A 23,435-nucleotide genomic window follows, 5' to 3' on the forward strand; every position below is an offset into this window, starting at 1 on the left:
TCTACTACTTCCTCGGGGGTTTTTTCCCAATGGAAAAGCCCTTCCAAAGAGAAGTTGCCCCCTTTTTTTTGGTTTTTTTTTTTTTTTTTTTTTTAAAGTCTTTCTCCTTACTTTTAAAATTACATCTAGTTTTACACTTGTCTTTTCCCTAGGGAAAAGACATTTGCTACTCACTTTATAGAAGCTTAAAATTATGAGGGCACTTCTCAACCTCTTACACTCCAGGAAAATTATCCCAACCTACCTAGCTTCTCCTTATAACTCAAACCCTCCAGTTCTGGAAACGTTCTTGTAGATCTTCTCTGCACTCTTTCCAATTTAATAATGTTCCTATAGCAGGGCAATCAGTTGTACACAGGATTCAAAGTGGCCTGCACAACCTCAACGTGACATCCCTACTCCTATGCTCAATAGTCTGAGCAATGAAGGCAAGCATGCCAAAAATCACTTTCACCATCTTGTCTACTTGTGATGCTACTTTCAAAGAACTAGGTACCTGAACCCCTAGGTCTCTGTTCAACTGCACTCCCCAGGGCCCTACCATTAACTGTGCAAGTTCTGCTCTTGTTTGTATTACCAAAATGCAACATCTCATTTACCCAAATTAAACTCCATCTGCCATTTGTTAGCCCATTGTACCACCAATTTTGATGTCATCCACAAATTTACTAACCAGGCCTCCTACTTCTCATCCAAGCTTCTTCAACACAACATATCCCACCACCTATCTTTTTGTCATCTGCAAACCAAGCAACAATCCCCCTCTGTTAGATTGTTGATGTATTACATGAATAATTATGGTCTCAACACTAACCCCTACAGAACTCCACTGGTCACCAGCTGCCATCCTGAAAAAAAATCCCTTTATCCATACTCTGCCAGTCAGCTATTCCTATTCATTCAGTAACTTGCCCTGAACACCATAGCCTCTTATTTAACAGTCTCCAGTGCAGCACCTAGTCAAAAGACCTTTGGAAATCCAAATAGATCATATCCACTAGCTCTCCTTTGTCTATTTCCTCAATGATTTGTCAAGCACAACCGCACCTTGACAAAGTTAGGCTGACCCAGCCCTATTTTACAATATGCTTCCAACTACTCTACAATCTCATCCTTTAATAATGAACTCTTAAGATCTTACCAATGACTGAGGTCAGGCTAACTGCCTCCCTTTTTAAAAACAGGTGTTACAGTAGCCATTTCCCAGTCCTCTGGAAACCACCTTGATTCCAGTGATTCATACAAGATCACCACCCATACATCCCCAATCTCCTTCAGACCCCTAGGCTGTAGTCCATTTGATCTGGTGATTTATCCACCTTCAGACTTTTCAGCTTCCCCAGCACCACCTCCTTCATGATGGTCACTACACTCCCCTCTGTCTCTGTCCCTGCCTCTCAAAGTTCTGGTATGCTGCTGCTGTCTTCCACTCTCCAAGATATTTAAGTCATACTTTGATGAACACTTGAAAAGCATACATGGCCAAGTGCTGGGAAATGTGATTGTGAAAAAAGGGCTGAAACTTAATTACTGGCACAGATAGGTGGGTAGAAAGGCCTCTTTCTACACTGCAAAAACACTGACTTTGCTTTTGTTAAAAGTTGGAGATATGGCAGGTTTGGAGAAGCTAAAATGATGGAAGTTGGGATAAAGAACTGAAGGGATGGTCGGTGATAGTGTGGAAAGCAGGAAAAGATTAAATAACAAATGATTTCATGATTCAAAGCCAAAGGAAGTGGGAATAGGACAAGTAAACAAACAGCAGGTATGTCTGGAGAAGGTGCAAATGGCAAACATTATGAATAGCTGCTGATCTGAATATAAATACAAAGAAATGTGATAAACAAAAAAGTACAAACCAGGGAAAAAAAAATGGAATGGGCAGATTACAGTCTCAAATTTCTGAATTTATTGTTAGATTGAGGGGAGGTAATGGTCTAGTAGTATTATCACTGGACTGTTAATTCAAAGACCAAGATGATGTTTTGGGGACCACGGTTCAAATCCTGCCATAGCAGAAGGTGGAAATTTAATTCAATAATTAAAAAAATCTGATATTAATGATGGCCATGCATCCATTGTCGGGTTGGTCAGAAAAACCCATCTGGTTCACTAATGTCCTTCAGGGAGGGAAACTGCTATTCTTACTTGGTCTGGCCTACACATGACTCCAGACCCACAGCAATGTGGTTGACTCTTAGCTGCCCTCTAAGCAATTAGAGATGAGCAATAAATGCTGCCAAGGCAGCAATGCCCTCATCCTGTGAATGAATAAAGGAAAGAAAAAGTGTGTAAGGACAGGTGCTTATTTGCTCAATTCCAATTTCTTTAAAAATTGCACCAGGCTGTTATGAAATACATGTGATTCATAAACTTTTCCAAGGTAGAGGTAGATAGAATTGTGATTACCAAGGAGGTGAAAGATTAATTAGGGATATGCAGAATGCACAGTTGAAGTGAAATTCAGCTCAGCCACATTCTTATTAAATGGTGAAGTAGGCTCGAAGGCCTGAGGGGCCTACTCTTCTTGTTCCTTGTTCATTATGTCCGTGTGTCATTCAGTTAAAAGGTCAATTCAACAAGTAATGTGAATAATTCCAGAAGTTTAGTATCTCACCAGTGGTTTGGAGTCACTAAGCACATGGTACTGTAGAAACTGATGAAGCATGTAGAATAGGCTGTGTTGGACAAGGGTTTTTATAACCAATTCATACAGGTAATGCTGTAATAAAATACAATGTTTTAGAGAAAGCAGATTAAACCTATTACCCAAAAAATTTACACTTCTGATTGAAGGGCATGGATTTACCTGGACTGTAATTTGATACTGATTAAGAGACCGGATGTATTCCATCAACACTGCACTAACAAACTTGTGGGGAAGATCCTGCTAAAAGAAGTTGTAGAAAATCGTAATGAAACAAGTGTGCACAAGACCATTCAGCCCATCAATTCCATTTTTAGCAGCATACATAAAACCAGCTGTGGGTACATCAACTACATTAATTATGTACAGATCATGCTTCCAGGACTCCAGCTATTAGGAACTCCAGTATTACAATCTATCAGTAAATTTTTTTTTAAAAAAACTAAAATCGGGTACAGAGTTTGCAACAATAACAGTGAAGCTATCACCTGGAGTACTGCATCCCGACCTGGGTGTTGTACTTCAGGCAGTGAGTATCTTTTAAATCAACCTATCAGAGATGTTATTACACACCCCTGGAACAGGTGGAACTAGAACCCATGCCTCCTGGCTCAGAGGTAGAGACATTACCACCACATCACAAGAGCCCTTTTAGGGTGTGAAGACTTAGCCAGAGGGATGAGGAATAGACAAGTGTTATTTTTCTCTTACTGAGGTGGTGGTTTGGAGGATATTTGATGGAGGTGCAAAAAAATCATGAAGGGTCTGGAGGTTGGGATGGTCCTATTGGCAAGAGGATCAACAACCAATCACTCTTGGTGATTGATAAAACAGCCAAAAACAATACAAAAACTTTTGTTTTTAAACCCAGCAAGTGGTTAGGATCTGGAATGCACCACATGAGGATGGCTGAAACAGGTTTAGTTGTATCTTTCAAAAGGGAACTGAATAAGCACTTGAAAAAGATGATGTCCAGGAAAGTGGGACTTGTGAAATTGCTCTCAAAGAAAGTCAGTTTGAAATCAATAGGCCCAAACCTCCTTCAGCACTGTGACCATTCTATATCAGCACTCACTGTGACAGGGCAAAGTATACAGCAACTCTGATGTTGACACAATCAAAGAAATCAACAGGTTGCTGTCAGACAGAACCCACTCCACCACAGGTTTGTCCTGTGCCGATCCTCACCAACAGACTCCGCATATAAATGCCATAACGTTATTTCTATTCACTCATGGGATGTGAGCATTGCTGGCTGGGCCAGTATTTAATGCCCATCCCTACTTGCCCTGGAGAATGTGGTGGTGAGCTGCTTTCTTGAGCTGATGCAGTCCACCTGCTGTAGGTAGACCCACAATGCCTTCAAGGAGGGAATTGCAAAATTTTGACCCAGTGACAGGATGGTGAGTGACTTGGAGGGGAACTTGCAGGTGGTGGTATTCCCATGTATCTGCTGCCTTTGTCCTTCTAGATGGAAGTGGCCATGGGTTGGAAGATCCTGTCCAAGGATATTTGGTGAATTTCTGCAGTGCATCTTGTGGATAGTACACATTTCTGTTACGGAGGATTGGTGGTGGAGGGAATGGATATTTAAGGATGTGGTGCCAATCAAGTGAGCTGCTTTGACTTGGATGAGGTCAAGTTTCTTGGCATACTGTATGAGAAGAGGGTGATCGATTAGACTATCATTGGCATGGAGATGCAGCAAGAACAGTTAACCTACAATCTTAGTCCTCAAATCATTCAAGTGGACTCTGATCGGTTAGAGTGTTGTCATGAGAATGCAGCAGAAATTGGCAACCTCCTCTCACCCTCTTCTCCCACTATATTAATTGGTGTCTCTTTCTTCAAGGTTGGTTTCTTGTGTCCTTATCCTGATGAGTGCAAGATGAAAGGTTTCAACAACTTGAGGTTGTAGACTTGCTCACTGAGCTGGTGTATTTGATTGCAGACATTTTGTCAACCTGCTAGGTCTGCAATCAAACACACCATCCTAGCGAGCATGTCTACAATCTCATTCACAACCCAAGCCAAAAATCTTCTCAAACACTTTGAATACCTACAGGTGCAACACCCTCAAACTGGCCCACAGACGGGAGACAAATGCCATCCATCTGAGCGCAACCTGTGAACAACACGACTGCCTCAGAAAACAGGTACTACCACAAAGTTTAAAATATAAACCACCTATCAACAATCCACAGGCATGGCCGCACAGAACGACCGCAGAGTGTTATGATCAACGATGCCCACAACTGCCTTCACAAATAAAAGCGGGAAAGTATTCACCAAAAAAACCTTTGTATCCAACGCAACAGATCAAGAATGGAAAACCACACTGGAACAAGCCATCACCATCCAACAATAAAACGAATCAACACTGAAGAGCAACGGACTCATGGAGGAAATACAACAGACCATCAATCAGATGATAGTCCCAACACGGAGCAGAAAAGGTAAGTGGAACACATTTAACACGGAAGAGAAGAAGAAAGCCCTGGATACCTAGCAGGGTGACGAAACATCTACAATCAAACACACCAACTCGGCGAGCAGGTCTACAACCTGAGCTACAAGTCTCAAGTTTCAACAACTTCTCTCCTTTTCATAATGGTTAAGTCCTGTTTTGTGAGCAAAATACAATCTAATAATATGGCTCAATTCTCAAGTTTTCAAGGAGATAGATATTGTGTCTAAAGGGATCAAGGCATATGTAGGGGGAGAGCAGGATTAGGATCCTGAGCTCAATGATTAGCTGTGATCATTATGAATGACAAAACAGGTTTGAGAGGTCAAGCAGCCTACTCCTGTTCCCATCTTCTATGCTTCTCAAAGCAAAATATAGATTTGCAAAAGCACACAAGAAGAATCCATGTACCATTTAGTTAGACATGATTCAGTTAGTAGTAGTTTTCTCCAAGAAAGAATTTTCAGTTCAAGTCACACTCCAAACACCCGAGCACAAAATCTAGGCTAACACCCCAGTGTAATACTGAGGCAGTACCATATTGTCAATGAAGCTATCTTTCAAATGACAACAACTTGCATTTATGTAACACCTTAATGCACAAAAAAAGGCCAATACCCTTCACAAGTGTTATCTATCCAGACACCAAACCACATAAGGGGGTGTTAAGTGATTTAAAATGACCTTAATTAGAGAGGGCCATAAAGGTAGAGGAGGTTTCAGAAATAGGATGGGAATGTGACCATGGAGGGATGTAAAAACAAGAAACATTTTTACGATTGAGGCGTTAGTCAGTGTTAAGAAACTGTTCGATGAACAGGACACGATTGTGTTAGGACATGGGCAACAGAATTTTGGATAAGCTTAGGTTTGTATAGGGTGGAAGCTGGAAGCCAGCAGGATTGTATTGGAATAGCTATGTCTAGATGCAATATCTAGATGATGAGAGTTTCAGCAGCAGATGTTAACCAAGCCCTATCTGTTCTCTCAGGCGGTCATAAAAAACCCACAGCTCTATTTCAAATAAGAGCAGGGAAGCTCTCTGCAGTGTTCTGGTCAACATTTATCCCTCAATTAACATCATTTTAAACAAAAATGCCCAATTTTTATCTCAGAGCTTTTTGTTGGAGCTTGCTGTGCATGAATTGGCAGCACCTTTTCCTATTTTACAGCAATTCACTTCATTGCACATTGATTTACAAATCGTTCCATGCAAGCTACAAGGGGGAGAAATGATCAGGCCAACAGATGTTGCACCAGTGTATCCTGCTAGGTAACTTCTTCATCACTATTTGAGATGACCTGAGGTCATGAAAGGTGCACTATAAATGCAAGTTTGTCCTTTCTTCATCAAGTATTTAAATAGTCAACAATTAGGTATTTAAGTTTTGGGTATCGAGTTAGCTTCTCATAGCAACCCTAATGATACTAATTCTCTCCTTGGGATCAACAGTCCCTTCGTGTCATTGGATTGGAATGAGTTCTAGTCCATTTTGCTTTTGTTAGTTTTTCCTTTCCCAAGTTCAGCTGACTCCCATTCAGTGTGACAAACCTTCTTCTCAGTGAAAACTGACAGGACATGGGTGTACATGTCAGACTGGTCAATGACAGCCTGTGCGCGCACTGGCCTCTTCTGAGTCACGCTGCTGCGACTTGTTCCTGACTCCACAGCCTATGCAAAAGAAAAACATTTCAATCATCACACTCAACATCATTACTCTTAAATTCTGGGACTGGAGGTGGGAGGGAATGCAAGGTGAGAGAAAGGATCCTAAAGGGAAGGTACAGGATCTTATGCAGAGGTAGAATATTCCTCACCTCTATTTCAAAGAACTGGAAGGGAGCACCCCCTTTCCTTCTGGGTCACTATTAATCTCTCAACCAACATCACCAAATTTTATCTAAAAATGCCATTTGTAGGATCTTGCTGCACACAGATAGTCTTCCATACTTCCTACATGGCAACAGTGATTTTAGTTAAAAAAAAGAGTATTTAATTGGCAAAAAACCCCAAGGCATTGGTGTCCAGTAATATTTTGACAAGAGTTGGCTTGCTAACCAAGCAGCACTCATTTGACATGCAGCATAAACCGTTACTCCTTCTGAAATTTATGAACATTTGAATTAGGAGCAGGAGTGGCTCACTCAGCATCTGTCATTCAACGAGATTATGGCTCATTGGACTGGAATCTCAAATCCACATTTTTGCCTACCCCTAAGAACATTTTACCCATTTGCTTAACAAGAATCTAGCATACTCCGTTGTGAAAATATTCAAGGACTTAAAAGGTGCTTTCATCATTTTTCAAAAGTAAGTTCTAAAGACTCTCAATGCCCTCAAAAAATAAAATTCACCTAACCTGTTTTAAATGGACAATCCTTTATTTTTAAAACAGTAACCATTAGTTCATGATTCTCCCACAAGAGGAAACATTCTCTCCACACCCACCCTGCCAAGACCTCTCATGATTGAAACACGCACAAATTAAGTCATCTCTACTCTTCTAAATACCAGCAGGATACAAGCCTAGCCTGTCCAATTTTTCCCTCATAAGACAACCTACCCATTCCAGGTATTAGTCTGGTGACTATTTTCTGAACTGCTTTCAAAGCTTTAACATTATTCCTTGATTAAGATAACCAGTACTGTTCCCCAGATACTGTCATATCAGTGCACTGTATAACTGAAGCATAAGCTACTTTTGGATTCAATTCTCCTCGTGATAAACGGTAACATTCTATGAGCTTTCCTAATTACTTGCTGCATTTGCATTCTAACCTTTTGCAGTTCCCAAGGACACCCAGATCCTCTTCAATCTCTCATCATAGAAGTTTACAGTATAGAAGGAGGCCATTATGATCCATTATGTTCATAGCAGCTCATGGAAGAGCTATTCAGTTAGTCCTGTCACCAGCTGGTGGAAACAGTATATCCCTCCTTACCTGGCAAAGTTGATCATAATTTTGAACACCTCAATAAGGTCAATTTCTCTGCTCCAAGGAGAATAAGCCCAGCTTCTCTGATCTTTCCTTGTATCAAAAATCTTTCATTCCTGGTATTATTCTAGTAAATCTCCTTTAACCATCAAAATAAAATGGTCATTCTTCCTGCCAAAAATGGCCAATTTCACACTTTTCCACAATCAGCAGATTCTTGCCCACTCACTATCTACATCTCATTGTAGATCACTAATGTCCTTTTCAGAACCTTTTTTTCCCCTCCTTATCTTTGTGTCATCAGCAAATTTGGCAATAATACCTTCTATTTCTTCATCCAAGTCATTTATGTAAGTGGTAAACCAAAGTCCCAGCACTGATAACCTAAAAAAAAAAGACCCATTTGTGCCTACCCTCTGCATCCTGTTAGCCAACCAATCTTCGATCCATGTCAACAGGCTACCCGCTACACCATGTGGTTTTATTTTCCACAATAACCTTTGATTGTGGCATCATGAGAGATCTGGAAGTCTAAGTCCAGCAAATCCACAGTTCCCCTTTATCCATGCCACACACTTCCTCAAAAAGAGCTCCAACAGATTGGTCAAATATGATTAGTCTTTTACAAAACATTGCCAAATTTCAACATTTTCTTGTTCTAGAGTCTATTCCAATGAGTATCAGATGAAAGCTGTTTCATCTTTTTAAGCTCTTTTGTTCCTTCTTCCAAAGGGATACTTACAAACAGCTCTCATGTGAGTAATTTGTCCATTTAGCAACTTTGTCGTGCTTTGAAATTCACAGGAGGGTCAGCTTATAGAGGGAAAGAGCAGGCAGATTGAGTTTGAGTTTGATTTATTGTTGTCACATTTACCGAGATACAGTGAAAAGTATTGTTTTGCATGCTTATATAGGCAGATCGTACAAAGTGCATGAGGGTAGCAGAACAGAGTGCAGAATGTAGTGTTCTTGCTCTGTGTCATCCAGCAATAAATTAAACTGCCTAGCACATCAACATACCACACTAAGCATTACAAACAATGAACACACTCTAGGCAGTTCTCACCAAGGTGTAGTTCTGCTCAGCTTCTAGATATTCCTTGTAGACCTGATTGAGTTTATCAAATATGATAGCAATGACCGGCAGGCTACCACGCTCTGCTGCACTCAACACTAAAACAAAAGAAATGCAACAGGGTTACTGCAACCTCTATGTATTGATACACAAAAATTATCAAATTCCTTTGCAAGTTGGACAAAAAAAGACAGCCAGTGGACATGATCTATTTGGATTTCCAGAAGGCCTTTGACAAGTTGCCGCACAGGAGGCTGCGAAACAAGACAAGAGTCCAGAGTGTTAGAGGCAAGATATTGTATGGATTTCGGATTAGCTGACTGGCAAAAAGCAAAGAGTAGGGATAAAGAGGTACTTTTTAAGATGGCATCTGGTGATTAGCAGAGTTCCACAGGGGTCAGTGTTGGAACCACAACTATTCATGTTATATATTAACAATCTAGTTGAAGAAACGGAGGGTATTGTTGCTAAGTTTGCAGAAAACAAAAGATAGGTGGAGAGACAGTTAGCATTGAGGAAACAGGGAGGCTGCAGAAGGATTTGGACAGGCTAGGAGCGTGGGCAAAGAAGTGGCGGATTAAATACAATGTGGGAAAGTGAGGGGTTATGCACTTTGGTAGAACAGAGGCATAGACTATTTTCTAAATGGGAAAGGCTTCAGAAATCTGAAGCACGAAAGGGACTTGGGAGCTGTAGTTCAGGATTCTCAAGGTTAATTTGCAGGTTTAGTTGGCAGCTAGGAAAGCAAATCATAGAATCCCTACAGTGTAGAAACAGGCCCTTCGGCCCAACAAGTCCACGCTGACCCTCAGAGCATCCCACCCAGATCCATCCCCCATAACGCACCTAATTTACACATCCCTGGACACTACGGGCAATTTAACATGGCCAATCCACCGAGCCTCCACATCTTTGGACTGTGGGAGGAAACCGGAGCGTCTGGAGGAAACCCACGCAGACACGGGGAGAACGTGCAAACTCCACACAGACAGTCACCCAAAAGTGGAATCAAACCCGGGTTCCTGGTGCTGTGAGGCAGCAGTGCTAACCACTAAGCTACTGTGCAGCCCCAAAATCTGGGCTCATCTGGGAATGTAACATTGGCATTCATTTCAAGAGGGCTAGAATACAAGAACAAGGATGTACTACTGAAGGTGTATAAGGATTTAGTCAGACCACATCTGGAATATTGTTAGCAGTTTTGGGCCCCTTATCCAAGGAGGATTGTGCTGGCTTGGAGGGGTTCCAGAGGAGGTTTAAAAGAATGACACTGGGGATGAAGGGCTTGTCATGGGGGAGGCAATGGTCTAGTGCCATTAAATCGCTGGACTGTTAATCCAGAGACCCAGGTAATGTTCTAGGGACCCAAGTTCGAATCCCACCACAACAAATGGAGGAATTTGAATTTTAAAAAAAAATCTGGAATTAAGAGTCTAACGATTACCATGAATACATTACCAATTATCGGAAAAACCCATCTGGTTCACTAGTGTCCTTTAGGGAAAGAAACTGCCATCCTTACCTGGTCTGGCCTACATGCAACTCCAGACCCACAGCAATACAGCTGATTCTTAACTGCCCTCTGGGCAATTAGGGACGGGCAATAAATGCTGCTTAGCCAGCAACACCCATATCCAGTGCATGAATGAAAAAAAAGGAACAAAAATTGAAACTGCTGTGAAATCTCAGCAGGCCTGGCAGCATTTGTGGAGAAAAACCAGAGCTAACATTTCGGGTCCAGTGACCCTTCCTCAGAACAGAGTCACCAGACCCGAAACGTTAATTTTGATTTCTCTCCACAGGTGCTGGCAGACCTGCTGAGCTTTTCCAGCAACTTCTGGTTTTTGTTTCTGATTTCCAGCATCTGTAGTTCTTTCAGTTTTTATTTGCTTGCCATATGAGGAGCAGTTGAGAACTTTGAGTCTGCACTTGAAGTTTAGAAAAATTAGGGTTGATCTGATTGAAACTTACAGAATACCGAGAGGCCTGGGCAGAGTGGATGTGGAGATGATGTTTCTACAAGTAGGAGAGGCTAGGACCAAAGGGCACACTCTCAAGAATAAAGGGATGACTTTATAGAACCGTGAGGAGGAGGAGGAATTTCTTTAGCCAGAGGGTGGTTAATCTGTCGAACACATTGCCGCAGAAGGTTGTGGAAGCCAAGTCATTGAGTGTATTTAAGACAGAGATAGATAGGTTTTTGATTAGTAAGAGGATCAAGCGTAATGGAGAGAAGGCAGGAGATTGGGGTTGACAAAAAATATCAGCCATGATTGAATGGCAGAGAAGACTTGATGGGCCAAATCACCCAATTCTGCTCCAATATCTTACGGTCTCAGAACAGAAGAACAGGAGGAGACCATTCAGCTTTTCTGCCATTCAATGAGCAAATGTGATCTGAATCCAGGCCTTCTGGTCCAGAGGTAGGGACATTACCACAGCACCACAAGAGCCCTAATTAGATCTTGTCTGATCTGCACCTGCCTTGGTTCCAACAAAGATTCACCAATCTCCATCTAGAAATTGTTAATTAACTTCCAGCCTCTTTTTGCCAGGGGAAGAATTCCAGACTTTCACTTTGTACCAACGAACTCCTTCACAATCTCCCAAATGGCCGAGCATGAACTTTAAGGTTCTGGCTCCTTGTTTTGGGAGATTTCTGCAGCATCACCCCCTCCCTGTGAGCTCCCCCAGGGGAAGTAGTTTCTGTACACTGAATTTATTGAATTCTTCAAATTATTTTAAACACCTCAAGTAGATCAGCAAGGGTCACCAAACCCGAAACGTTAACTCTGTTTTTTCCTTCACAGATGCTGCCAGACCTGCTGAGCATTTCCAGCAACTTTGTCTTTGTTCCTGATTTACAGCATCCGCAGTTCGTTCAGTTTTTAGATCATCAATACTCCTGGAACTTAAGCCTGTGCAACCTGTGCTCATAACTTAACCCTCTAATTCCCTATGTCTACTATCAGACAGACAGAGTACATATTATAAAACTTTGTGATCCATCAGGAGGAATTTCTGGTATCACATTGTTAAAGTTATATTACTCACTGTCTTGCAAAACAGAAACTGACACCAGTGACTACAATAAAAAATAAAGGAGGACATTCTGCACAAAATACTAAAGGCTCACTTAAAAATTAATTTATTTTTCACATGGATTCCAGACAAATGGTTATGATTCATCCCGAGTGCAGGAAGATACTCACTCTGACAACACACTGACAAGATGACCATTTTACAATCCTTCCTCTGTAGGAGGAAATCCATTAGCCGTCCCTTGTCTTGAAGCATGTGGACAATGGGCTGCAGCTTTATCTGGAGACACCACAGGTAACCTATCCACAATCAGAGAACCCAGTCAATATAAAAGCTGCAGCAAGGACAAAGTTACAATAAACCTCTATAAAAACTGCTCAAGTCTCAGCTGGAATACTGGGTCCAATCTTCACACTTTAGGAAGGATGTCAAAAATGGTGCACAGGAGATGCACTGCAAGGATAAAAAGGAGATTTAAAGAGATTCAAAGTTATGAAGATATTGAAGTCAGAGTAATTTATAGTCCAGAAGGTGGCCATTTGGACCATTGAATTGATGCTAGCTCCTCACACAACAATCCACTCAGTAGCGGTTTCCATATTATAAAAAGGAGAGATAGTGGGGGAAGAAGCAAATAAAGATTTCAAAGATACTACCAGGATTAAGAGAGTATAGACATCAAAAGACTGAATACACCATGGCTCTTTCCTCTAAAGAAGAACGGCCAACAGGGAACTGAATTTTTTTTTTTTTTAAATCACAAACAATTTGACAGGACAGACAAAGAGGAATGTCCACTTGAGGGAAGAGAACCAAACTTAGGGCTAGCAACATACTCTAGAACCTGCCACTCCCCTAGTCATAAGCTCTTCCAGTACAGTTACAACACTGGCATCTCCTGACAAAGATGGAAAATGCCTAAATATGGCCTGTACACAAAAAGCAGGACAAATCCAACCCCACCAATTACTGCCCCATCAGTCTACTCTCATTGATCAGTAACTTAATGGAAGGTCTCATCAGTAGTGCTATCAAACAGCACCTGCTCAGCAATAACTTGCTCAGTGACACCCAGTTGGGTTCCGCCAGGGCCACTCAGCTCCTGACCTCATTATAACCTTGGTTCAAACATGAACAAAAGACTGAATTCCAGAGTGAGGGGAAGAGTGACAGCCCTTGACATCAAGGCCACACTTTACTGAGTATGGCATCAAGGTGTCCTAGCAAAACTGGAATCAATGGGTATCAGGATGAAAGCTCTCTGCTGTTTACAGTCATATCTGGCACTCAGGAAAATGGTTGCAGTTCCTGGCGTTGCAGTGTCTCTACACCCCAAGAAAGGCAGCAGTTCGAGAAGGTAGCTCATCAAGATGAAGAACAATTAGGGTTCAGCAATAAATGCTGTCCCAACCAGCAATGCCCACACCCTATGAGCTCAGTTTTATAAAAGACTCTTGTGAAGGATGATTGCTGGTATGGATCAGTTGGACCACTTTGAGATCTCAACCCCCACCCACCGCTTACTTTAAATCCCTGTGTTTATGAATGGGCAAGGCAACTATTCATCTGCTGCTTGGGAAAGAGTGAAACAGTGAATTGTAAAATGAATATTTAACTTGGCAAACAATGTAGTTGCAGCAACTGAGAACAAGACAGCTCCTTTTCTAGTCAATGTAAGGAGGATTAAAAAGGGAAACAGTTGAATAATTTTGGTCAGGTTCTCTCTAAAAAGAAGTCAACTCTCTCTCCAGTGTTTAAAATCAAAAAAGCCATTTTGAGACTGTTCACAGAATCTTACAGTACAGGAAGCTATTCAGCCCATCATGGCTGTGCCAACTCTTTGTAAGAAGTGTTAGTCCAACTCCCTATCACTCTGTCAAGGTTTCCCTTTCAAGTGCTCACCAAATTTCTTTCTGACAGTTTCTTTTGCATCTGCCATCAAATTTTCAGGCAGCACTTTCCAAATAGTAATAGCAGACTGTTTTAAAAAACAAAATTCTTCCCATCGCCTCTATCCTTGTTCCTAGAAGACTTACACAATAACAGGGAAGGACACAAGGCTAAAGGAATGAGGGAGAAAAGAAGGAGGAATAAACCATCCCCCTCGAATAAGGCACTGCACTCCAATGCTCTAGATTTACACGGGAACACTGACTTTGTGATCACTGTCTACACAAACAATTTTCAGGCTGAGTTAGAGACTGTTGCAAACCACTCTATTGACATATTGTAAACTTATAAAAGCCCACAATACAAATATGAAGAAACTCCTAGAATTCACTCACCTTCACTTGCATTGATTATGATGTCAGGTTGAAACACAGTCCAGGAGGAAGAATCTAAAAGTTAAAGAAACCTCAAAAGGTATCAACAAGACAAGGGTTTTTTTTTTTAAACAGAATTTATTTGTACTCGATTTTAAAGAAAGACAAGCTGAAATATACATCACATTTTTCACAGTCATTGTGCGACTCAAAGCACTTTATAGCCGATGAAGTACTATCACTTACTGTGTTGTAGGAAGCACAACAGTGAATTTGTACACAGCATGCACCCGCAAAGAGCAACATGACAGTGACCATACATTCTGTTTTAATGCTGGCCTGAAGGATCAGCACTCACCAGGAAACAATGAGCAACTCTCCAGCACTTTGTCCAAATGTCTTATGTCCAAATTGTCCTTGTCTTATGTCCCTCTGAGTGGGCAGGCTGGCCCCAGTTTTACAGCTCACCCAAAAGAGTTTGCAAAGGTTTCTCTCCTTGTGTTCAACCACATGTCCATTAAAACTAACTCTCACAGCAACCATCTCTAGGTTCCACATGGATTCCACTTCATTTTCCACCCATGATCATAATTATCTCCATGAGTTCCAGCCATTTTATTAAGTTAACAAGTTCAGGCATTGCACACCCCAAGGTGCCCCTTGTGGTGGTGGTGGAGAGCTGTTTCTTTGGAAACAGCCGAGTGGCTTACTAGACCATTTGAGAGACAAGTTAAAATTCAATATTGCTGTGGCTCTGGGAGTCACACTTAGTTCAGCAGATTTCCTTCCCTAATGAACCAGATGGCTTCCTACAACAGTACAGCACAAACTTCCTAAAATAATTTTAAGAATGGAGTTTAAATTCCCTAAGATGTTGTGACAAGATTTGAACACTGGCCCCTGATCATTACCTAGGCCTCTAGATTAGTAGCCCAAATATATAAAGACCGTGTCACTATCTAGGGGCAGGAGCAGGAATCACTGGCCACAGTGCAGCTTCTGGCCCAGGCCTCTCCGTCCCAGGCCCTATAACTATTCCTACTTCCTGAGATCCACACTTAACACCATGCACAAGCCAGGTCTATGGTTTAGTGATAACATCAGTGACCTATTCATCCAGAACCCAGGTTAAATGTTCTGGGAACATTGGTTTGAATACCAATAAAATTCAATAAAATCTGGAATCTAAAGCTAGTCTAAAGATAACCATGAAACCACTGTTGATTGTCATAAAAAAATCCATCAGGTTCACTGATGTCCTTCAGGGAAGGAAGTCTGCCATCCTTACCCAGTCTGGCCTACGTGTGACTCCAGACCCACAGCAATGTGGCTGACTCTTAATTGCCCTCTAAGCAATGAAGGATAGCAATAAATGATGGCGTAGCCAGATGCTGTGAACAAATGTAAGCACCCCACATGGACAGTCCTCTGTTTTCTACAGCACCAACTCACTTTAAGAATTGTCCTGATCTGCTGTTTGACTTCATCCTTCATCCCATCTGGCTTCTTAACAAAAGACTTCCCCTCAGCTTCCAGGAGATTCTCACTCCCTGTCTAATCCTCCTACTTCTCCAATCATGGGCTTTCCCTTCCCCACCCTCCCAGCTCCGAGGAGAAGTTGTCTCTGACTTATTGTCTTCTGATGAATTGGTACAAAAATGTTAACTGTTATCCTCTCCACAGATGCTGCCCGACTCTCGAATAGATTACCACACTGGTGGAATTTTGCTCATTTTAATGCGGTCAGAAATTCACAAGAATGTAATTTTAGCTGTTGGCATATGATTCACTCTGAAGGATACAAAGTTCACATGAGACAGGGCTTTGTGCTGTTACAGCTGATGGACCTGGACAAAGAATTAAGACATTAATACAATATTGCATGAATACAACAAACACCGAAAGAGATGTAGTTTCTAAATTAGGATTTAACTCCACAGGAGTTTTATCAAACAGAATTTGATACGAAGCCACACATTAGGAATGGAGAACAAAGGCTAGATCAAAAAGAGGTAAGTTTTAAAGAGCAGCTTAAAAGAGGAGAGAGACGTAGAATTCGGGAGGAAATTCCAGAGCTAAGGGCACGGCTGCCAATGGCAGGGTATAGGTAGTGAAAAGATGCAAAGAAGCTGAATAGGAGGATGCTTCAGACAGAGGAAACAGTAGTCTCTGTTACCTCCCCAAAGTGACCACTTTATATGGGAGATTGTAGGCAGTACATGTAAGCAGGTTACTCAGGTGTTAATGAGCTACTTTCAGAAGGCCCCAAGCTGACTCAAAGCACATGTTCCCCATACAAGGAACACACGTGCACAAGGTAACAGAGGTCATTGGAGCAAGGGAAATCCTGCTGACCTTCCCCTCGGGAACTGAGGAGTATATGGAGAGTAGTTTTGACAATCCCATTGCTTCTCTAGATCCTCATTACATCGGGAAATCTCACAGGATGGTGCTAAACAGGAAAAGGGAGATAGACTGACAGAATTTATTTTCAATATTAAATCTATTTTAATTGACAACTGAAACTATGCTCAATGTCAAGCAAATCACTAGCAAAGTATGTAAACTAGCATCTGTATTTAAGGTTATTCTGAATATACTCACCTGCCCGAGGAATCTTGCATGGGTGAATAGATAAAGCTGGAAGCACTTGATGATGAATGGTGACAGCTCCATCAAATTCTGCTCGCAGTTTTATATCAAAGAGCATTGATGTCTGAAAAAATTAAAGAAATTGCAGGGTCAAACGGTGGGCAGACAATTTCTTCCCACTTTCTCCTACAGTGACTCCAATCGAGAGATCAACTGCTTCCCAAAGGGCTTACGACTACGTCACTTCCAAACATCAAGACAAAAACATCCAAACCATCCTGATTTGGAAACATAATTGCCATTGGAAAGCCTGGCACAGCAAGAGACAGAGGGAGGATAGCGCAAGAGGCCATGCAAGACAGATTGCACATGAGATAGAGAGAATCTGATAGTGAGCTGCGCAGAACCTGATTTCTGTTATGGTAAAAGCTAGAATTAGGGGTCTCTCTTTAAACATCAGGTCCATCCACTTAAAACAGAAATGAGGTGCTTTCCCCCCACTGCCCTCAGAGGACTGCGAATCTTTCCAAAACCTCTTCAGGAAAAAAGTTGCAAGCAGGCTCCTTGACCATTTTTAAGGCAGAGGTAGATTGTTTCTTGTTAAGGAATGGATTGAAAGATTTTCAGAAGCAGACAGAAATGTGAATTAGATCAGCCACAATCGTATCGAATAATGGAACAGGCACAGCGGCTGAACAGCCTACTCCTGCTCCATGCCTGTAGACTGAGACACATGCAGGGCGAGAGCGAGACAGCGTGAGAGAGACCTCATTTGAGATTTTTACCCTTCAGCACTGAACAGCAAGAAAAAGCCTTTAGTTAAATTCTTTACCTGAGAACTTTGGTGATGCACCACAACCAAGTTATCAACAACGTTCAAGGCAAATTTTCCCGTGGTATTTAGTTTTAATATGTGCATTTTCTTACACTGACCTTCCCTGCAATTAAAATGCAGTAAATATTTAGGAAATTCATCTTAAAAGTGTAATACGCAGACTAAATGGGATCTGAATTAGCCAGTCTTACCTGGGTAAATAGTACAAGATCACTTCTGCCCCTGGATTATTTGGAGTTCTTGGTTGGTGCTTCAGATAAAGTACATAAAGTTGTCCATATCTTGTGTAAAAGTAAAATTTAAAAAATTAGTATTCCAGTCTTAAAATTAATCCTGCCGTTAGGAGATACAGTAAACTTCTGTGTCAGGCACATGGCAGGAATGATTGATGCCGACTAACTGAAGAGGACAGTTGGTCGGATTTCTGAACAGCCTCTTAATCACTTCTTGTCTAATAACTGTAACATGCTAAAATATCCAGATAAAAATCAAAAGCAAGTGGAGAATAAAGCAAACTGTCCTTTTAAACTATATCCCAACCCCTCCCACTACCAATAATGGGTAAAAGGGACTCTACTTCAGTCAGAAATGACCTAAAGTTTCCCATAAGTTCCACAAATTTGTTACTTAACTTTCTATGTTTCACATTTTTCTTTTTATAAACCGAATTATTACCAGTTAACCATCCTCTTCTTAAGTAGTCTATTAATCAAGGACTATATCAGTCACTGGAGGTCAGCAATCTTGATAGAAACAGAACTTCCTCCTCTCATTGCCGTCTCAGTCATTTGGCAAGTCCTTGGGAGTCAGTCTGTGTCAGGCCTGCTCAGAGCTCAGAAGGAAGGCTTTTAACAATTTACTTCAATTCTCAAAAACCACTTCAATTTGCTACATAGTTAAAAAAATAGCATTCTTCAGTGGAATCCAAATAGTTCTTACATAACTTGTGTATGCTTCAGTTTAAACACCTAGGAATGCCACCTTTTTGTCAAAGAGACCAGGTTCAGCGGTCTGAGTGCAAGCAGCTCAGTTACTAGAGAACTCTGGTTGGATTTGACAGACATCTTGGGGAAACAGGGTAACAGTAAATTAATAGCAGAAGAGATTGGTTAGCTTTATCATATCCCTGGAACATGGGAATAACTGAACAGTCCGGACCAAATAGAGCTGAAAGTCCTTTTAAACCAATTCCATGAAGTAGCACCGTCGGGGCCTGGTAGCAGTGTTAGAGATGCTCTTCTGAAGCACGAAAGGTAAACACCAATTAGTGATTAGCAGTCAGAGAGAAGTTTCTTACTTACATAGTGGCCATTATAATATCAGAAAGGCTGAGGTTTGCAGATTTAGGAGAGGCTGGTAATTCAATTTCAAACTTTGGCATTTTGGACATCGTTCCACTCTGGAAAAGTGAAATCAAATTGTTTTGAAACTCAAAACACATCTGCAACTGTTCATTAGGACATATGGATTGGTTTCTAAATAGGTAAACCATTGTACGACAACAGCTCCTGATCAAAACGTTTTCACTTTAAAAATTCTCATCCTTGTTTTCAAATCCTCCAAGGTTTCACACCCCTTCCTATCTCTAACTTCTTCCATTCCCAGAGTGCTCCAAGATTCTGCACTCATCTAGTTGTGGCCTCTTGTGAGTCCCAAATCATAATCACTCCACCACTGGTGGTTATGCTGTCAACTGCCCAGGTCCCAAGTTCTGGTACTTCCTCCTTAAACATCTCCTCCCATTTACCTCACTTTCCTCCTTTAGAACATTTCCTAAAACTCTACGACTAAGCTTCGGCCGTCTGGTCCATTGTGTCCTTTGTTGTTCTGTTACCTGTGTTACTTCTGGATATATGAGACCCCAGAATGAAATCTGGCTTGATAGATTATTTATTTTAAGTTTCAGTGAAATACCATCACGAGTAAGCAATGCTGCAGATTTGGCTTTATTCCACAAAAGAAACAACTAAAAAAAAATTAACTAGGACAGTTTGAAAGATTGGGAATTGGAAAGTTGAGTTAGTGTAGACAGGTTGGCGCACAGCCAATAAACGGAAGGGTCTTTTCTGTGCTTTGTGACTTTATGACTACTTCAACTACCTACCATGTTCTCCTGTAGCACCTCTATGCCCCTGTTCCCATTCCCATGTTTCTCCATACTCCTTATGCCAACCTACACCTCTCCAATTACCACCTATTCCCACTCATATAATATTCAGTAAACCGCAGGAGACATGGTGACATCGAATAAAGTCATGTCTATTGATAATTGCATTGCATATTTTAACAAAAAACAACTCAGATTGAACATTCAAGTCGTCTTCTAAGTTCTCTGACAACTCTTTTAACCTTTCAAATGGGTTTATATACTTTTAAAAAGAACATTGTTGTCCACTTTTAACAATTCCAAAAGTCACCCAAGCACCATTAAGGGCTCTGTATCATTGTCTCTACCTCCATGTGAACTGGGACCGTTGACAGAGGGGTACCACTGCTGAGGATAGGTGTACACAGACTTCACTGAAACAAACCTGCTCTGCGTACTGTGTTCCAGACAGCAGGAATACTAAAACAAGATTTAGGTGAAAACAGCTGACCATTTAAGTGGCTAGCCAATATACAGGTGTACGCATGAAGCCTGGGCCATCTTTAACTGGTCTCCAAAAATCATAAGTGATGCTTTCAGGGTCATGGCTTCTGATTTTCAGGGACATCTGCCACAGAGGTGGAAACTTGGGCCATAATATTCTACGATACTTCAAAGCTGTTTGAAAGTGCAGAGAAGTATTAAAACATATACACAGCATAGAAACAGCTTATTCAGTCCAAAAGGTCAACACTGGTGTATCCTTCCACAAGCCTCTTCCTACCCACCTTCTTCAAACTCCATCGATATACTGTTCTATTCCTTTCTTCCTTATGTATTAACCCTTTAATACTTTAAGGCAATTGGACTCAGCATTTCTTGCTGTGGTGAGCATAACATTCTCACCATTCTCTGGGTAAAGAAGAACCTGACTGTTTTAGATTTGAGGATCCCTACAATTGATCACCTTACAAACTGAAACTATCTTTCTACTTTTGTTTTTAAATTCACTCATCAAATGTGGGGATCATTGACTGGGTAGCATTATTGCCCATCCTGAATTGCTCTTGAGAAGGTGGTAGTGAGCTGCCTTCTTGAATCACTGCAGTCCACACTCTGTGGGTTGACCCACGAAATGACCTTAGGGAGGGAATTCTAGGATTTTCACCCATTGAAGTGATCTATTTCCAAGTCAGGATGATGAGTGGCTCAGAGAGAACTTGCAGGGGGTGGTGGTCCCATGTATCTGCTGCCCCTGTCCTTCTAGATGGAAGTGGTTGTGAGTTTGGAAGCTGCTGTCTGAGGATCTTTGGTGAATTTCTGCAGTGCATCTTGTAGATGGTGCACACTGCTGGTACGGAGTGTCAGTGGTGGAGGGAGTGGATGCTCATGGTTCTAGTGACAATTAAGAGAGCCGCTTTGTCCTGGATTGTATCAAGTTTCTTCAGTGTTGTGGGAGCTGCACCCATCCATGCAAGAGGGGAATATTCTATCACACTCCTTATTTGTGCCTTGTAGGTGGTAGACAGACTACAGGGAGTCAGGAGGGGAGTTACTTGCTGCCGTATTCCTGGCCTCTGACCTGCTCTTGTAGCCACTGTGTTAATATGGCAAGTCTAGTTGAGGTTGTAGTTAATGGTAACCCCAAGGATGTTGATAATGGGAGTTTCAGTGATGATAACACCATTGAGTGTCAATGGGCAGTGATTATACTGTCTTATTGGTGATGGTCATAGCCTGGCATTTGTATGGTGCAAATTAATTACTTGTCACTTGTCAGCCCAAGCCTGGATATTGTCCAGATCTTGTTGCATTTGAACACGAACTGCTTCAGTATCTGAGGAGTCACGAATGGCGTTGAACATTAAGCAATCATCTGCAAACATCACCACTTCTGGCCTTATGTTGGAGTCAGTGATGAAGCAGCTGAAGATGGTTGGATCTAGGACACTAGCCCGAGGAACTCCTGCAGAGATGACCTGGAGCTGAAATGACTCTCCTCCAAAAACTACGACCATCTTCCTATGTGTCAGGTGTGACTCCAGTCAGCGGACAATTCCACCCCGCACCAGATATCCATCGATTCCAGTTTTGCTAGGGCTCCTTGATGCCACACTCAATTGAATGCAGCCTTCATGTCAAGGGCTGTCACTCTCACCTCACTTCTGGAATTCAGCTCTTTTGTCCATGTTTGAACCAAAGCTGTAATGAGATCAGGAGCTGAGTGGCCCTGGCGGAACACAAACTGGGCGTCACTGAGCAGGTTATTGCCGAGCAGGTGCTGCTTGACAGAGCTGTTGATGACACTTTCTATTATTTTACTGATTATCGAGATTAGACTGATGGGGCAGCAAGTGGCAAGTTGGATTTATCCTGCTTTTTGTGTATGGGACATACTTGGGCAGTTTTCTACATTGTCAGGTAAATACTAGTGTTGTAATTGTACTGGAAAAGCTTGGCTAGGGGAGCAGCAAGTCCTGGAGCACTAGTCTCTAGTACTATTGCAGGAAGTTGTCAGGGCCCATAACCTTTGCAATATCTAGTGATTCCAACCGTTTCATGTGGAGTGAATCGGATTGGCTGAAGACTATATCTGTAATGCTGGGGACCACTGGAAGGAGAATCGAGATGGATTATCCACTCAGCACTTCTGGTTGAAGATTACTATGAATGCTTCAGCCTTATCTTTTACACTGATGTGCTGCGCTCTTCCATCATAGAGAATGAGGATATTTGTGAAGCTTCCTCCTCCACCTCGGTCTATCACTTGCTGCTTTTGCTGTTTGGCGTGCAAGTAGTCCTGTTTGGTAGCTTCACAAGGCTGACACCTCATCTTCAGGTATGCCTGGTGCTGCTCGTGGCATGCCCTCCTTCATTGAATGAGGGTTGATCCACTGGCTTGATGGTAATGGTTGAGTGGGGGATATGCCGGGCCACAAGTTTGCATAAAATTGCTGGAATATAATTCTGTTGATGATCCACAGCACCTCATGGATGCCCAGTCTTGAGTTGCTAGATCTGTCCGAAGTCTGTCCCATTTAACATGGTGATAGTGCCACACAGCACGATGGAGGCTTTTCTCAATGTGAAGGTGGGACTTTGTCTCCACAAGGACCGTGCAGTGGTAACTCTTACCAATACTGTTGTGGACAGATGCATCGACAGTCAGCAGATTGGAAAGAATGAGGTCAAGTCTGCATCTCATTGGTTCCATCACCACCAGCTGCGATACTCTGTCTGTGGCAAAGTCCTTTAGGACCCAACCAGCTCAATCAGTAGTGCTGCTGCTAAGCCACACTTGCTGGTGGGCACTGAAATCCCCCACCCAGAGTGCATTTTGCACCCTTAGTACTTCCTCCAAGTTTTGTTCAAAACAGAAAAGTACTGATTCATCAGCTGAGGGAGGACGTTACGTGGGAATCTGCAGGAGGCTACCATGCCCAAGTTTAACCTGAAGCCAGACTTCATGGGGTCTGAAGTCAATGTTAAG

General features: G+C 41.9%; 1 protein-coding gene across 4 annotated transcripts in view; it reads right to left on the minus strand.

The window, feature by feature from the left end:
- Window positions 1-23,435, minus strand: part of rmc1 (regulator of MON1-CCZ1) — a 31,635-nt gene that overhangs the window by 3,981 nt on the left and 4,219 nt on the right. For 2 of the 4 annotated variants that reach the window (XM_048595941.1, XM_048595939.1), the window contains 11 exons: window positions 19,161-19,258; window positions 18,051-18,140; window positions 17,857-17,962; window positions 17,037-17,148; window positions 16,235-16,279; window positions 14,454-14,507; window positions 12,339-12,467; window positions 9,118-9,224; window positions 6,667-6,786; window positions 2,810-2,890; window positions 2,618-2,722 (listed from right to left, as the gene is read on the minus strand). In XM_048595941.1, the coding sequence (XP_048451898.1) occupies window positions 2,618-2,722; window positions 2,810-2,890; window positions 6,667-6,786; window positions 9,118-9,224; window positions 12,339-12,467; window positions 14,454-14,507; window positions 16,235-16,279; window positions 17,037-17,148; window positions 17,857-17,962; window positions 18,051-18,140; window positions 19,161-19,258 (1,047 nt within the window). The remainder of the gene's footprint in view (window positions 1-2,617; window positions 2,723-2,809; window positions 2,891-6,666; window positions 6,787-9,117; window positions 9,225-12,338; window positions 12,468-14,453; window positions 14,508-16,234; window positions 16,280-17,036; window positions 17,149-17,856; window positions 17,963-18,050; window positions 18,141-19,160; window positions 19,259-23,435) is intronic. The other 2 variants (XM_048595940.1, XM_048595942.1) reach the window with 2 other exon arrangements.

This window comes from Rhincodon typus, chromosome 4 (genome assembly GCF_021869965.1).
Source record: "Rhincodon typus isolate 14 chromosome 4, sRhiTyp1.1, whole genome shotgun sequence".
In the NCBI taxonomy this organism is placed as follows: domain Eukaryota; kingdom Metazoa; phylum Chordata; class Chondrichthyes; order Orectolobiformes; family Rhincodontidae; genus Rhincodon; species Rhincodon typus.